Source organism: Diabrotica virgifera, chromosome 4 (assembly GCF_917563875.1).
Source record: "Diabrotica virgifera virgifera chromosome 4, PGI_DIABVI_V3a".
NCBI classification, from domain to species: Eukaryota; Metazoa; Arthropoda; class Insecta; order Coleoptera; family Chrysomelidae; genus Diabrotica; species Diabrotica virgifera.
This window is the reverse complement of record NC_065446.1, coordinates 165,605,596-165,623,817: the sequence shown is the minus strand read 5'-3', so window position 1 is coordinate 165,623,817 and position 18,222 is coordinate 165,605,596. Positions and strand designations below refer to the sequence as shown.

Genomic DNA, 18,222 nt, shown 5'->3' with positions numbered 1-18,222 from the left:
AAAAAGGGGGAGACAAACTACATCTTGAGATATATCATCTTATAAGAGAAGTCTGGGAAAGAGAAGAAATACCGAAACACTGGCATGAAAGCCATATAATACCTATTCACAAGAAGGGAGACAAACAAATATGTCGGAACTATAGAGGAATATCGTTAATTAATACAACATACAAGATTATATCCATAATACTGTTTAGAAGATTAACTCCATACGCAGAGGAAATAATAGGCGACTACCAAAGCGGATTCAGACCGGGAAGGTCGACTATAGAGCAGATCTTCGTCCTACGCCAGGTGTTGGAAAAAAACTGGGAATTCAACCGCGATGTACACCAAATCTTCGTGGACTTCAAACAAGCTTACGATTCTGTTAGCAGAGAAGCATTGTGGGAGACTATGGTAGAAATGGGAGTACCTGGAAAACTGGTACGATTAGCAAAGGTGAGCACGGAGAACGCTTCCGCACGAATCAGAGTTGGCAGCAACACGTCGGAGGAATTCCTCATTGACACAGGACTTAGACAAGGAAATCCTCTCGCCCCCCTGCTGTTTAACTTCGCACTGGAACATGCAGTAAGGAAAGCTCAGTCACAACTGACAAACGGATTTGCCGCCCAAGGATCAAAAATACTATTAGCCTTTGCGGATGACGTGGACACAATTGCACAATCCACCAGAGATGCAAAAGAAGTTTTCACCCTATTCGAGAACGGAGCCAAGGAAGTTGGTCTTAAGGTCAACGAGGACAAGACCAAGTACATGGTGGTTACGAAGAACCCAAGACCAAGGGTTAGACAAAACGTAACAATTAACGAATACAATTTTGAAGTCGTCAAAGAATTTAAGTACTTGGGAGCGATCATAACATCTGGAAATAACTATGAAAAAGACGTGGCAGCCAGGATTATTGCAGGAAACAGGGCATATTACTCGTTAAGGGCCCTACTTAAATCAAAAATACTCTCAAGACCAGCAAAAATAAGAGTATATAAGACAATAATTCGTCCCACAATAACGTACGGAAGCGAAACCTGGACTCTGAATCAGCGAGAAACAACAAAATTACTGGTACTTGAAAGAAAGATACTGCGGACTATCTATGGGCCTTGCAGAGAAGAGACAACAGGAGAATGGAGAAGAAGACACAATGATGAACTCCAGACAATATACGGAGATGAAAACATAGTACGCTACATTAAATCAAACAGAATACGATGGGCGGGTCACGTACTAAGATCAAGTGACGAAAGACTTCTAAACGCCACATTATGGGAAAGGCCCGATGGAAAAAGGTCAGTTGGTCGCCCAAGAAAGAGATGGAAGGACGCAGTAGCCAGCGATCTACGCAAAATGGGAGTACAGCAATGGGAAATAGCTGCTCAGGACCGACAACAATGGAGGGAAATAGTAAACGCGGCCAAGACTCACATAGAGTTGTAGAGCCAAATGATGATGATGAAGAGGGGGTGAAACGCACCCCCAGGGCAAAAGCGCACGTCGGCACAATATCACTTTTTATCTTTGACTTGTTAGCTACGTGTATGCCAAATTTCATGTCAATACAAGCAGTTCTTTAAAATTTAGAAGTTTTGCAATATTTTACCGTTAAAGAACGTACTATATTGGGTATGAGCCTTTCAGGTGTATTCTTCATTCGGCTGTTATTGTTGGAATTTTCCTGTTCTTTACTTCTTCTTTTAGTATTGGTAACCAAAGCCTGCTGCATTCTGCTGATGGATTTGCTACACATTATTCTTCGTTAAGTAGGATGAGGGCTGCTTCTTTTTTTTTTCTCCTTGTTCCAGGCATGTTTGCATATCTGTGATTTGTCGAAATTCCTGTTCTTGATGTATGTTTCATGCTCGTTAACCCTGTCGCTTAGTGGTCTTACAGTTTCTTCCTAGAAGTTGTCGCATTCGCTGGGTATTTTGATGCAGTTTTTGGATCTTTCTTGTGTGTTGTTGGGTTTGGTTTTGGAAAAAATATATCACAGAGTGTTATATGTTTTGAATGTTGTTGTGATATTGATAAGCCTTTAATATGGTATTGTGGTCATCTTTGACTCCCTTCTTTTGGATATCTCTGGAATGCTTGTGGTGTTTTGTTGTTTCTTCTCTTCAATATTGTGGAATTCCTTGTTTATAAACAACAAACACAAGAAAACAGTTTCAGAACCTTCATAAATTATTATACATATTTTGAAAATAATTTGTACAGTCACACAGGGTAGCAAAATCAACAACCGAACAAAATTTTATTACAACTAAAACAACTTCTCCTTTTTCTTGCTCTTTACAACCAATTCTGCTGGTTCATTGGCGGATTGAAACCTCTATGGAAGGTTGTCACTCCATCTTTTGCGCGGTCGGCCGATACTTCTTCTATCGATTGGTGATTTATCTCTGGCTATTTTGACCACACGTTTTTGACCACACGTGTCTCCCCCATGCTGCTTATGTGTTATTTCATTCTTTTTTTCGATTTAGTGTTTATTCGTTTATACACTGTACGTTACATTATCTTTTAATATCTTCACTCTTCTTTCGATACCTCAGCGTATTTCCTGTAACTCTTCTTAGTACTCTCAACTCTGCCTTTTTCAGTAGTCTTTGTGTTGTGGCTATCAGTATCAGTTGTGGCCTTTTTCAGTAGTCTTTGTATCGGGCCTTGTTTCTGATGTATAATGTCATTATTGGTCTTACAGACTGGCTTTAAAAATTCTTGATTTCATCTCAGTGTTAATGTCGGTTTCGCCATATGGTGTTATTAAGGTATCCTGCCAGTCTATTTGCTTTTTGTACTTGATTTCTCACTTCTTTGTCCAGGTCTCCGTAACTTGACAATGTTATTCCAAGGTATTTTATTTCTTACGTTAAATTTTCTTCCTCCTTCGATCTCTCAGCGTATTTCCTGTAACTCTACTCTCATCTCTGCCGTTTCCAGTAGTCTTTGGGTTGTGACTGTATCGGGTATTGTTTCTGATGCCTAATGTCATTATTGGTCTTACATTGGCTTTATAAATTCTTGACTTCATCTCAGTGTTAATAGGTATGTCGGTTTCGCCATATAGTGTTATTAAGGCATCCTTCCAATCTATTTGCATTTTGTACTTGATTTCTCACTTCTTTGTCCAGGTCTCCATAGCTGGACAATGTAATTCCACAAGGTATTTTATTTCCATTACTTGCTCAATACTGACGCCAAGGCAAATCAATTAATAATGTATAGAGTGAGCAATACATTCTTGATGCACCTAGGCTCGCTTCTCATGAAGTGGTTAATATCCTCCTGGGGTATCTCGTTCCATGCCCTAATTAATTCCTCCGAAGTGCTCCCAAAGTTTAAGGAAAATGCTATAAATTAAGAAGTCTCGTACCGATCATGTTCCACTCGTGTTCAATTTGCGATAAATCAGGGGATCTAGCGGGCCAGGGCAAAAGATTGAACTCAACCTATTCAAAAAAGTTCATGGCGACTACCGCAATGTGTGGACTTACGTTATCCTACTGAATTAATATGCTATGGAAGGTAGGGTATGAGATCAGGTTTCAGAATTTCTTATACGTATCCTTGAGCTGGCATGTTCGCACTGACGAATATTAGTCCAAGTAATGAAGCTTAAAATAGGACAAAACCTCGCAATTTTTACAGAATGGATCGATTTGCTTGAAAATTTGAGGATAAGTAGTGGATAGTTCAAGGATCAAAATCTATATGAGGCCGAAAGGCGTTTTTACCATAGGGGTGGTTGCCACCCCATTTGAGGGGTGGAAATTTTTTATTACATTTTAATTGCAAAAGTTGGTAAAAACGTTCATTCTAAGCAAAAAACGTTCTATACATTTATTTGCTAAAATTGATAGTTTTCAATTTATTCGCTATCGAAAGTGTTAGTTTTATATCGAAAATATCAATGTTTTTAATGAGTTTTGTGCTAATAACCCCAAAAGTTTTCGTTTTTTCAAAACAACTTTATATAACAAAAATGTACCTTTATAAAAAATAAACAAAACCGTTTTTTTAAATTTTCTTAAAGACCAATAGTAATCGAGCTATACTTTATTATATGTTGGCTCTTCTTCGTCAAATGCTAAATATTCTAGTTTCAAAGTCAAAAGACGGGAAAACTATGCGTTTTTCGAGGATAACTTATTCGAACGAATATAAAGTACTTAAAAATATCTATCCTGAAATTAAAAAGAAGTCTCTAGCTCAAAAATTAAGTGACTTATAATGAAAAGAACGCCAGTCCCCATTTTTTTCAGCGAAAAAGTGATCACAAGCAACCCCCTAATCACCACTCTAATTAAAATTAGTGATTAACCTTATTTGGTCTTTTTTATTCATGTATTTTTAATAGGTTCTAGAAGTTTCATCGGCTTAGAATGATTAGTTTAAAAAAAAATGGAGTTAAAAATGAATAACGAATTTTTGTAGTTTGGAAAAAATGCCTTTTTCTTCAGAATAGCAAGATTAGCATCAGAGATACGAAAAAGTGTTTAAATATGAAATTGTAGCTTGTTTAATTCCCAATAACACAGTTTACAAAAATATTTTCTACGGTCAAAATTGAGTGAGCTATTGACAATTAAAGCTTGTAATAACATGCAAAGACCACCTTTACCATCCCTCTAAAAGTCACCTCTTTTTGCGACTGAGGATTACAAAAAGATTTAGTATTAATTGACTTATATATCTTGTAAAAGCCTACAAAATTATTTTTTACAAAACTTTCTAAGATAAAAAATAAAAAAGTTACGGTTAAAAAATCAATAGGCTCAAAATCAATACGGTTAAAAAATCAATAGCTTTTAAAAAAAAAAGGAGAAATCCAATTGGAAGCATAATAATGTAAGTTAGCGGTATTTTTAGTCATTGGGTTTATTCATTTTTATTTATTTATGTATTATTGATAGATTCTAGAAGTTTGACTGGCTTAGAATGATTAGTTTAAAAAAATGGAGTTAAAAGCAATTAAGGAATTTTAGTAGTTTGGTAAAAAATGCCATTTTCTTCAAAATAGAAAGATTAGCATCAGAGATACGAAAAAATGTTTCCATATAAAATTGTAGGTTATTTAATTCCCAAGAACTTGGTTTGAAACAAATTTTTCTACGGCAAAAACTGAGTGTATTGTAAATTAGTAGATATCGAAAAACATTGATTTTTTCTATACAAAACTAACACTATCGTTAGCGAATAAATCGAAAACTATTAATTTTATCAAAAAAATGTATAGAACATTTTTTGCTTAGAATGAACGTTTTTATCAACTTTTCCGGTCAAAATATAATTAACAATTTCCACCCCCGAGATGGGGTGGCAACCGCCCCCATGATAAAAGCGCCTTTCGGCATCATATAGATTTTGATCCTTGGAATATCCACTACTTATTCTAAAATTTTCAAGCAAATCGATCCATTCTGTAAAAATTGCGAGGTGATAAGCTTGAGTTCCTGGCCTATATTAGAGGGGACCATTTCTGATCCCAAGCCAATCGTTCTCTGCACCATTCAAGACGATTGCGTTGATGTTAAGAGTAAGAGGTAGCACTCAGTGTGGTCAAAATGACCCGAAGAAAGGACGTAACTGAGAAATCGATCATGAGTTGTTCGCATCGCAATTATGTATCTTCCATCTTCTGCAAAGCCTTGAATTGCAATAGACCTGGTAGTGGAGAAGCGGTCTCATTAGAGTCATCAACCTTAGGCGACGGTCTTGAGGCTTTGTTATTCTTTGGCGCTACCCTGAGCCCCCCATGTTCATGATTGGCCTTCTTTACGCCATGCCCAATAATATATCTGAATAAAAGTATCTAAACGTCGGTAAACCCACAATTTCCGAAAATAAAGTCCCAGACTCTCTTAGCCCAACTATCTACCCCCTATCAAATTAGCTCAGTTGATAAAAATTTACGAGTCTTCGTACTCTGGGCATTGTAAACGACTAGCAAAAAAACCAAGAACCGCACACCATTTTGATCAACAAAACTTAAAAGTTAAAATTTTTAGTGGTTAGCAAATTAGAAAAAAAAATGAATAAAAAACGGAAACCTAAACTGATATGGCTAAAATTTTAATAATTTATTGTTTTCGTCAAGATAAGCTTATATACCAAATTTTATTAAAATAAATAATTTGTAATGGGTGTTCTGATTTCTATGTAACTTAGTATATATGCATGTGAATCACTTCTTCATTGTGAATTCAGAGTGAAACAAATATGCTAAACAAATTTTCATTCAGGCTAAGTCTCATAAGATAGTTAAATATAGGAAGAGCTAATCTCCTAACAAATCAATCAATACAGATTGCCGTCTATGCCATGACATGAGCATTATGTCTCGCAGTATGGAAGAGGCAGCAGAAATATATTGACGATTAAAACAGGAGCAGAAGAGACCGGATTAGAAATAAATATTCAAAAGACAAAGAAGCTAACATAGGCAAGAACTAGGGGAGACTGACGCACAGTTGAATTAGAGGACGGTATTGAAACTGTAGAAAGTTTAACATATTTTGGAGTTGCATTAAACACAAGGAATAGAAGTTCAAAGAAGAATACTAAAGGAAAACAAAGCTTATTTTTCACTCATCTATGTGTTCTGCTCCAAAAATAAACACTGGATATCGAAAACCAGGGTCTACAAAACTATTATCAGACCAATAGTATATTATGGATGCGAGACACGAGTGATTTTAGAAAACACAAAAAGAAAGCTGTAAGTCTTTGAAAGAAAGGTCTTAAGGAAAATATTTGGACCTATTAACGAAAACAGAGTACGGAGATCCAGGTACAACTATGAGTTCTACCCCACCATTCAAAGAAACACCGATCTCAGAATTCGTTGAACATCAGAGACTTCGATGGCTTGGTCAAGTAGTGAGAATGGAAACCGAAAGATTGCCGAAAAGTTCTAGATAGTAAAATGCAGGGCGCAAGCCAAAAGGAAGCCCACGGAAAAGGTGTGAGGATGAAGTGATAGCGGACACGCACAATTCGCGAGATGTGAGAACCTGGAGAAAATCGGCGTGGAGCTGGCAAGGTTGTAGGCATAGTTTGGAGGAGGCCAAGGCTCGATTTGGGCTATAATGCCATTGGAGAGAAACCACTTAGATAGTAATATACTAGTTTTCATGTATTTATAGTATGATACAATTGATCCAAAAGATGGCATAACCCAGACATCCAAAGTGAAAGTTATCCTGCAACACCAAATTATTCAATATCTTCTTCTTCTTAAGGTGCCTATCCGTTCCGGATGTTGGCGACCAGCATGGCTATCCTAACTTTGCTTACTGCTATTCTGAATAGTCCGGTTGTCGATGTATTAAACCACTTTCTCAGGTTTTGAAGCCAAGATATTCTTCTTCTCCCTGGTCCTCTCTTTCCAAATACCTTGCCTTGAAGAATGAGTTGCAACAAGCCATATCTCTGTTCATTCCTCATAACATGGCCAAGATATTCTAGTTTGCGCTCTTTGATTATGTTAATAATCTCGCATTCCTTGCCTATTCTACGTAGAACCTCAATATTAGTCACACGATCCACCCACGAAATTCTCAAAATGCGCCTGTAACACCACATCTCAAATGCCTCGAGTTTTCTCAAAGAAGCCTCGGAAAGTGTCCAGGCCTCTACTCCGTATAATAACGTAGAAAATACATAGCATCTGATGATAGAGATTTTGGTAGCAAGAGGTAAATCGTGGCTTCTGAAAAGAGACTTCATCATTATGAACGCTGATCTCGCTTTTCCTATGCGTTGTTTTATTTCACTTGAGTGGTCCCACTGGCTGTTTATGTTGGTACCAAGGTATGCGTAGCTGTCGACCCTGTCAATTAGTTGTTGGTTAACCAAAAGCTGTGTATTTAATATTTCGCGCTTACTGACTACCATATACTTTGTTTTTTTCGTATTGAGATCAAGTCCGTATTCTCTACTTATATCTGATATGCGCGACATTATTCTTTGCAAACCATCTAGACTGTCTGCAAAAACTACAGCGTCGTCGGCATATCTAATGTTGTTCAGACGCACTCCGTTGACTAATACGCCTTCCTGTAGTTCTCCCAGCGCTTGCTCGAAGATACATTCAGAGTATATATTAAACAGCACCGGGGACAGGATGCATCCTTGCCTCACTCCTCTATCTATGGAGACTGCCTCTGTTAATTGGTCTTCCACTTTAATATTGGCAGTTTGGTTGTAATACAAATTATATATGATTCTCAAGTCTCTATCATCTACTCCCGCTTCTTTCAAGATGTTTATGAGTTTATCATGTTTTACTCTATCAAACGCCTTTTTGTAGTCGATAAAACAAATATACACTTCACAGTCAACATCCCTGCATCTTTGCATAAGCACTTGGACAGCGAATAGAGCCTCTCGGGTGCCTAAGGCATCGCGGAATCCAAACTGCGTCCATGATATCTGTTGTTCGCATTTTTTATATATTCTGCCATGTATCACCTTCAGAAACGTTTTGAGTAAGTGGCTCATTAGGCTAATTGTTCTGTAGTCTTCACATGTTTTGGCATTTACTTTTTTGGGTAAAGTTACGAAGGTCGACTTTAACCAGCTTTGGGGTATTTTTCCAGTTACGTATATTTTGTTGAATACGGTTGTTATCCATTTTATTCCTTGTTCATCCATAAGTTTTAGGAATTCTACATAAAACTGGTCAGGCCCTACAGCTTTACCATCTTTAGTTGTTTTAATAGCTGACGTGACTTCTTCAATGGTAATCGGGGGTCCTGTTTGGCATTCAATGTCTTCAATGGTATTCTGCCTTTCATCTGCAAAAGTTACTTCCACATATTTCTTCCACGTGTCTAGTTTTTCTTCCACACTTAACAGTGGTTTGCCTTGGTTATCTGCCAAACACCCAACTCTTCTAGGTTTGTATAAGCCTGCAGCTTCTTTAACTTTTTTGTGCATATTGAATGAATCGTGTTTATGTTGCAATTGCTGGATTTCCGCACACTGTTCTCTTAGTCGTGTATCCTTAGCTATTCTAATTGCTTTTTTGATATCTTTATCTATTCTTTTGTATAATGACATGTCCTGATCTTTGGACTTTCGCCTCTCTTCCATCATATCTAAAATCTCGTTTGTCATCCACGATTTCTTCTTTATTTTTGGTGGTTTGAGGAATTTCTCACGTATGTCTTCTGAAACTGTATGCAACTTTTCTATCTCCTGGTCCATTACATCCGATTGAATAACGGTATTCAAGTTGTTCTGTATATACCGTTTTACACTCTGTTCTGTGTTTTGGTCTTTTAATAGCCTTATGTCGAATTTTGGATTGACACTACGTCTAACCTTCTTTAGCCTGAGCTTAATTTTGCCAATCAGTGGGTTATGGTCTGACTTGATATCAGCTCCTGGGTATGTCTTGACTGATGTTATGCTGTTACGGAATCTTTTATTAATCATGATGTAATCTATTTGATTTCTCACTATGCGGCCTGGAGTGTCTTGAGGTGATTTCCATGTATATAATCTTCTGTAAGGGAGTTTGAAGTAAGTGTTAGTAATCACAAACTCTTCTTCTGCCACAAATTCACCCAGTCGGTCTCCTCGCTCATTTCTTTCTCCAAGTCCAAATTGCCCTATGAATTCTCCCGATTGTCCCCTACCAATCTTAGCATTTAGATCACCCATAATCAAAGTTAAATCCTTTTTGGGGAGGCATTTTAAGGTGTTGGATAGTTCATTATAAAATGCTTCAATTATCTCGTCCGGTTTGTCAGCTGTAGGGGCATATACCTGGATAATGTTAGTTGTAATTGGGTAGGTATTAAGTTGAAGGAGGAGTATTCTTTCCGATATAGGTACAAAATTTTTAACATGTCTGGCAGTTTCTTGATTTAAGATTATACCTACCCCATTTTCGTGTCTTCCATTAGGGTTACCTGAATAATATATGTGATGATCATTAATTTTACATTGCCCAGAGTTCGTCCATCTCATTTCACTTATTCCCATTATGTCTACTGATAGTCTATCCATCTCCTTGATTGCATTATGAGTCTTACCTGCCTCGTATAATGTTTTAACGTTCCATGTGCAGATCGTGAGGTTTATCTTTACACTATATTGGCAAGGATTTCTTCTGCTGGCGACCGAGAAGGCCTTGCCGTCTTGTGATTGTCCTTCTCTGCCGGATCTTGGTATCCGAGTTCCATGATCAGTAATATCGTTTCTATGATTTGTCGTAGTCATGCTAATTGTACTAGGGGTACTCTCCGAGTCTTTAATGCAGTGGTTCCCCGTTGCCTTCTGCATCTTTATGCCGTTGACCGTTACGTTGTTATTAGGTTCATCCGCCTTCGAGACCGATTTATCAATCTCAGGACAAAAAGGTGCCCTTCCACTTATCAGCTCATCCGCCCGAAGCCGTTGGCCAGTAAGTGGGGGGATTGCTTATACCGGCAATCGCTCGGACGTCAGAGCCTCGTTTGTTATCTGGCAGGATGCACCGAAAGGTCAGTATCAAGACCATTACACGGGCAGGTGAGGTTGACATTTGGATAGGAGAGGCTATACGTTGCGCATCATTATCCCTTACATCCCAATATGGTCCACATAGTTGTCAGAAAAAATTCACACTATTTTGAGCGTCGGGTTTGGGGGGAGAGGGGGGAGAAATCAGTAAATTCGTAGTTTTTTACGTTTTTCGTCAATATTTCTAAAAGTATGCGGTTTAGCATGACAACCTTCAATACAAAAATGTTCTACATTAAATTTGAAATAAAAAAGGCCCTATACAAAATCCTTCTAAAATTAACGGTTTTAAAGTTACGGAGGTAGTATAGTATAATTGGTCCAAAAAAGGCCTAACCCAGACATCCAAAGTAAAAGTTTTCCTCCAACACCAAATTGTTCTATATGGTCCACATTTTGTTCAGTAAAAAGTTACACCATTTTGAGCGTCCGGTTTAGGGGGAAGATGGGGGAGAAATCGGTAAATTAGTAGTTATTTTACGTTTTTCGTCAATATTTCTAAAACTATGCTTAAATAATGTTCTATACAGTAATGTTCTACATAAAATTTAAAACAAAAAGGTCATATACAAAATTCTAACAATAAAACACTGAAAACGTTTGTTTTCTATACTTCCACAAAATTTATTACAACTAAGTGACTACAGCTGTTTCGGCAGAGTGCCTTTCTCAAGTGATTTAGTTTACAATGGTTTGCCTATTTAAAGTCTTTAACTGAAGAGGTTGAGGAGTGGGGAGCTGTTTGTCTCAAGTTGGTCATTCAGAATTATATCTGTATTTTTCAATTTAATAATTTCCATAGATTCTAATAAATATAGCTTAAGGCCTTTATTTTGAATATGCAGAATTTGAAACTGTTCATTAAAAGAATGATTATGATCTAGAAGGTGAAGTGCGTATGTAGAAGTGTCTGTTTTTCTATTGTTGAAAGCCCTTTTGTGTTCTGCTATCCGTTTGTCAAAGGTTCTGCCAGTTTGACCGATGTAAGTTTTCGGACAGTCACCACAAGTCAGTTTGTACACACCACTCTGTAGTTGCTTTCTTTTTCGGCTTTTATTGTTCTTAATATATTTACTTAAGTTGTTGTTAGTTCTGAAAGCTGGTGTTATTCCTTTCTTTTTTATGTATCTGGCTATTTTTGTTGTTATCTTGCCAGTATATGTTAGAGAGCAGAAGGTACTGGGTTCTGTCTGTGGTGGTGGATACACTAATTTCAGGGCTTTCTTATGGAGTTTTTGGTTTAAAATTTTGTTAACTGTTTGTTCGTTATAGCCATTGTTTACTGCTATTTGTTTAATGATATTTAGTTCTATCTCGAAGTTATTTTTGTCATGGGAATTTCTGTCAGTCTATGTATCATGCTATGGTAGGCTGCTAATTTGTGTTGTGTAGGATGGGATGATGAATTGTGTATGGTTGTGTCAGTATGGGTAGGTTTATGATATACGGAGAACTCATGCTTGTTGTGTAGTCTGGTAATCGTTACATCTAGAAAGTTTATGGAATTATTCTGTTCTGTTTCTATTGTAAACTCAATATTACTATGAAGTGAATTAATGTATGATAGAAATTGGTCAATAATTCACTTCATAGTAATATTGAGTTTACAATAGAAACAGAACAGAATAATTCCATAAACTTTCTAGATGTAACGATTACCAGACTACACAACAAGCATGAGTTCTCCGTATATCATAAACCTACCCATACTGACACAACCATACACAATTCATCATCCCATCCTACACAACACAAATTAGCAGCCTACCATAGCATGATACATAGACTGACAGAAATTCCCAGGACAAAAAATAACTTCAAGATAGAACTAAACATCATTAAACAAATAGCAGTAAACAATGGCTATAACGAACAAACAGTTAACAAAATTTTGAACCAAAAACTCCATAAGAAAGCCCTGAAATTAGTGTATTTACCACCACAGACAGAACCCAGTACCTTCTGCTCTCTAACATATACTGGCAAGATAACAACAAAAATAGCCAGATATATAAAAAAGAAAGGAATAACACCAGCTTTCAGAACTAACAACAACTTAAGTAAATATATTAAGAACAATAAAAGCCGAAAGAGAAAGCAACTACAGAGTGGTGTGTACAAACTGAATTGTGGTGACTGTCCGAAAACTTACATCGGTCAAACTGGCAGAACCTTTGACAAACGGATAGCAGAACACAAAAGGGCTTTCAACAATAGAAAAACAGACACTTCTACATACGCACTTCACCTTCTAGATCATAATCATTCTTTTAATGAACAGTTTCAAATTCTGCATATTTAAAATAAAGGCCTTAAGCTATCTTTATTAGAATCTATGGAAATTAATAAATTGAAAAATACAGATATAATTCTGAATGACCAACTTGAGACAAACAGCTCCCCACTCCTAAACCTCTTCAGTTAAAGACTTTAAATAGGCAAACCATTGTAAACTAAATCACTTGAGAAAGGCACTCTGCCGAAACAGCTGTAGTCACTTAGTTGTAATAAATTTTGTGGAAGTATAGAAAACAAACGTTTTCAGTGTTTTATTGTTAGATAAAGTAACGGTCGAATCCATCAATTATATACAAAATTGTTATAAAATCAACGGTTCCACAGTTACGGAGGGTGAAAAGTGGAGGTTTTCGATACTTTTTATATTTTTTGGGCAATTGATGATGATTTTGGGTGGTGAGGTTGACGTTTCTTCAAGGGCTTATCAATAACATACGATCGGCTACTGAAATAGCAAATTTTATTTACAAAACACAATCCTGTTAAAGAAAATTTCTTTCATCAGTAATAATATTATAAATTGCCCAATAAATATAAAAGTATCGAAAACCTCCACTTTTCACCCTCCGTAACTCTGGAACCGTTGATTTTATAATTATGTATAGAACCTTTCTTGTTTTAAATTTTATCTAGAACATTGTTTACGCTAAAGCATAGTTTTAGAATTATTGACGAAAAAACGTAAAAAAACTACTAATTTACCGATTTCTCCCCATCTCCCCCCCCCCCCCCCAAATCGGACGCTCAAAATGTTGTAACTTTTTACTGAACAATATGTGGACTATATAGAACAATTTGGTGTTGAAGGAAAACTTTTACTTTGGATGTCTGGGTTAGGTCTTTTGTTGGACCAATTATACTATACTACCTCCGTAACTTTGGAACCGTTCATTTTAGAAGGATTATACATAGAGCCTTTTTTATTTAAAATTTAATGTAGAACATTTTTGTATAGAAGGTTGTTCATGCTAAACCGCATAGTTTTAGAAATATTGACGAAAAACGTAAAAAACTACGAATTTACCGATTTCTCCCCCCTTTTCCCCCAAACCCGACGCTCAAAATGATGTGACTTTTTTCTGAACATTATGTGGACCATATAGAACAATTTGGTGTTAAAGGATAACTTTCACTTTTGATGTCTGGGTTTGGGTCTAGTTATACTAGTAGACTATTAGCGAATCTGTACTAAACGATAGCCTAACGATTGTATGCATTCAGAAATTACATTTTGAAATTACTTACCATACGAAGTGGATTAGTTTGAATTAACGTTGTCTCTGTAAGCTGCGCATCCTCGTTGTGATAAACACTTTTTCTGCTTAAAGTTTGTAGAATTGCCCAATGATTCAGATTATGATAATTCGGATCTGAATAGATATTGCCGAGGGCCAAGCAGTATATTTCGGCATTTGCCAGGCCCCCGACTATTTGTGGTTTCAAATGTTCTTGATTCTGAAATAAAGATAATTCGATATTACATAATACTAGAATAAATTGTAAAATAATTTTTTGTTGTGACAGATGCCACAGAAGTGAAAATAACATGTCAGCTTCCAAAGAGAATATTGTTCTGAAGCTATTTTCTCGTGGCATCTTGTGCAATTTACTATTTTATTTGGGAATAAAGCCATAATTTAAGTTTGAAATTAAATTTATTTGACGTTTCGAATTCCACTTCGGAAATAAAGGAGTGCCTACTAGGGCCCAGTGTGTGGAGGTGTTTGCTTAGCTGACAATCACTAGTTAAAAAACCAACTGCCAATGGTAGTTTATTCCTGGTCATTCTTTTTTGATGCTAACTTTCCAAGGTTCCTTAGTGTTACTTTGGTAAGTCTACAAGACTTGTAGAAGTCATATTTTCTTTGTTTTTAACACTAGAAAGTCTGGCTTAGCATACCTACCTAGAAAGTCCGACGGAATCATTTTGGCCCCACGTCCTTTAATCAATTAAAACTCAGTTTAAAAAAATTAAATCTACTCTAGACGATAGAACCTGATTTTATTTTTTACTTTCATTGTTTAACACATTCGCTGCCTATCAAAAACATTCGGAACACCATACAGTTTGCAGTTTTTGATATTTGCCACACATTGCCTTGTTACAGCCGTGGCAATGATTAGAAGTATGATTTCCTTTACAAAATATTTTTAACTGATATTTTTTTCGTTTTTGGATAGTAACAGTGATAGTTGTTGGTAGACCTGGTGTTGCTAGACGTAGTTCCAGATTTCGGGAGGCAAGCTATTAGGCCTATAATTCTCCACACAGCCGAAGAATAAACTTACGAAGATTCAGTCTACTTCCAGTAATTTCTTTATAAATAATCCATACATTTATTGCTTCCAAGTCAAGAGTATTATAAAACACGTACATATGCCATCGTCTTGAAGTTACTTTTGTAGTATAAAGACGCGTCATTTGGTCCTCTACACCTACACCAACAATTGTATCTTTGTGTTCACTTGTGTTAGACTTTAGACTTCTATGGCAGATTTGTTAGAAAAACCATTTAATAAATTTAGTAAACAATATTTTTTTGTGTTAAATAAGGCTTTGTATCAAAATATTAAAAGTCATAAAATATGAAATTATTATTGCCTCAAATAAAAAAACTACAATAACTTCAAATCGCAACAGGGGCCAAATTGGCCCCTCCGACTTTCTAGTGTTAAACATAGGGAAATTGAAAAAAAAACAAAATGTTCACAAATTATGAGATTACAATATGATTTTGATGCATACCCAGCCTTGTACCTTGTCCTCCCTACAGGGTGTCTCAAACATAACATTAGAAAAACATTTCCTTTCTACACCCGGTATAGCCCAAAAGAGAAGTTTGAGCAAACCGTTGTCCAATAGCAAAGTATAACAGCAAAGAAGAAATTTAAAAAATAGCGTAATCCGTTAAAATTGGTTCTCGAGAAAATCAACTATCAAAATTTTAGAGATGGATTTAAAAACTTTTTAGCACGGTTGATCATTTTTGACTGTTTACCGTGACAGATTTTACGTCAGTAGGTGACATTTACTAGCAACTCGACGGTAAGTAATCCAACTCGACGGTAAGTACTCCAACTCGACGGTAAGTAATTCACTTACCGTCGAGTTAAAAAATCTCTTAATTTTAATTTATTTTTTGAAAGAATAAAGAAAACTAACGAATTATTTATTAATATTGAAACTTATGGTAAAATTTGTTAAATTATTTAATGAAATCCCACTTGTTTGGGCTGTGGTTTCACTTCTAACAGAAACTCCTGCAGAATCGCATACATTAGTAGTATCCAACATTTTTTCTCTTCAAATACGCGATCAAAGTTGAGAACTTGGAAATATCAATGCCATCATAAAGAAAAACGGTGGATTTAATCATTGAATATTCTGCCCAGAGGCTTCCAGGAGCTTTCAACTGCATATGTCTTTGAACTAAATATGCCAATAGAGTATTTTCTTCGATTCTTAAATTCTTGCCTTCGCACCATTTTTTAAAACTTTGGTAGGTATTTTGATAACGGATTTTGGATTTTTCGGGAATAATTGCGGAACACCCTTCTTCCGAAGCTCGTTCAATTTCTTCAAATTCACTTTCGCTCATATTTTAATTTATAATAATCAAAATTGTACTTAAAATTATTGACAACTAAATAAAAACTCAATTCTCCATTGTTGTTATGCACCCTAGTTACTACCTAACAACCAAAGTATCTATCTTGATAAAATGAATGAAACTAGTCAATATGACGAAAATGTTTAATTTTATAATTTATTGGGACCGTGCAAGTTCGGCAAAGCGACCTCTATTTCTACGCTCTGTACTTTTATTCGCACTTTTAATTATATTGGCCAATTATATTAGTCCTGGTTGCTGGATAATTGTCAAGACCATAGTCCAAAAAAATAATAAGAAGAAAAAAATAAGATGCAGGTTATGTTTAGCAAACGTAAACAATTGTATGTAGTAAATAAAATCCGTTATTAAAATGCAGTATTGCAAGCAAAATACAATTAATTAAATTTACCTTTATATAATAATTGCATATCATATCAATATTGTGGAGCAATATATAATTTTTCTGAGTCAATGACAGAAGGTATGAAATATACGTCAATTTGACAATTTCAATTGACAATATGAATTATTTAAGATAGTTGCAATATTTCTCCGCGACTCGCGCACGGTCGTTTCTCGTTTCCCTTTCCAAGTACTTGCACACCGCGAATAATGGTATCAATCGTGCAAAAAACGTTATAAGCATGTCGAACGTTAAGGGTAACCGATCTCAGACAATAATTGGAGTCGTCGCACCGCTCCTCCTCCAAACAATTGTCTTCGATCGGTATAAAACCCTTACCGTTCTCCATACTTAATATACTATTGCGGTTAAGTGGATAAAGAATGTAATAATTTAATACCTGCAAATGAGATTTTCTTCAGTGGTTATTTCGATAAAATCGAACGATTAGATTATTAGTATATGACTCCTTATCAACAGTATTCTTTTATTTATCGCTAATAGAACACAGGAAAAAAGGTTGTTAAAAACAGGAACGATATATACGACAACAATAAAAATAATGCAGATGATATATACAGAGTGGGCTAAGGAAAAGAATCCACATCGATATTTGTCAGTATTTATCAGATTTTAAGGAAATAATTGTCAACCCCCTCTATTCCACGTCCCCCCCCCTTATTTTTAAATAGGGAATAGGGGTCGTGTGCTAGCTCATTTGAAAGGTTATTCAATTCTCTATTCAGTAATATTAATCTTGACATAATCATTTACACAGGATGTCCAAGAAAAATTATTTTGAATTAAATTAATTGACAAAAAAGGAAGAATGTATGTAATTTATTTAACTCAGAATACATTCTACTGCTGACAGAAAACAGAAAAAAATGTTTATTTGATAAATAAACATTGTTGCTTAAATTCAATATTCAACCTACCAAGAGGCAGATGGGTGGCAGCTTGAACACTGAAATTAAGCGAAAAGCAATGTTTTTTATCAAAAAACATTTTTTTATGTTTTGTGACAGCAGTATAATGTATTTTGAATTAAATAAATTATATACATTCTTCTTTTTGTGACAATTAATTTAATTAAAATATTTTTTTCTTGGACACCATATATAAATAATTATGTTAATGTTGATATTACTGAATAGAGAATTGAATAACCTTTCAACTGAGCTATCACACGACCACTATTCCCTATTTAAAAATAAGGGGTGGGGAAGTGAAAGGGAAGGGGTTGACAAATGACAGATGTATGTACCGTAAAAATGTGTCCCCCTTAGATCAAAAATTACTTTTTTTATTTCCTTAAAATCTAATAAATACTGCCAAATATCGAGGTGGACTCTTGTCTTTGGCCCACTCTGTATAGAGTATAGAGCCA

General features: G+C 35.7%; 1 protein-coding gene across 3 annotated transcripts in view; it reads right to left on the bottom strand.

Annotated features, from left to right (window-relative positions):
- Positions 1–18,222, bottom strand: part of LOC114332661 (patronin) — a gene marked incomplete at its 3' end in the record, with an annotated part of 223,071 nt that overhangs the window by 128,889 nt on the left and 75,960 nt on the right. For all 3 annotated transcript variants that reach the window (XM_050649770.1, XM_050649771.1, XM_050649772.1), the window contains 1 exon segment: positions 14,061–14,270. In XM_050649770.1, coding sequence (XP_050505727.1) covers positions 14,061–14,270 — 210 coding nt within the window.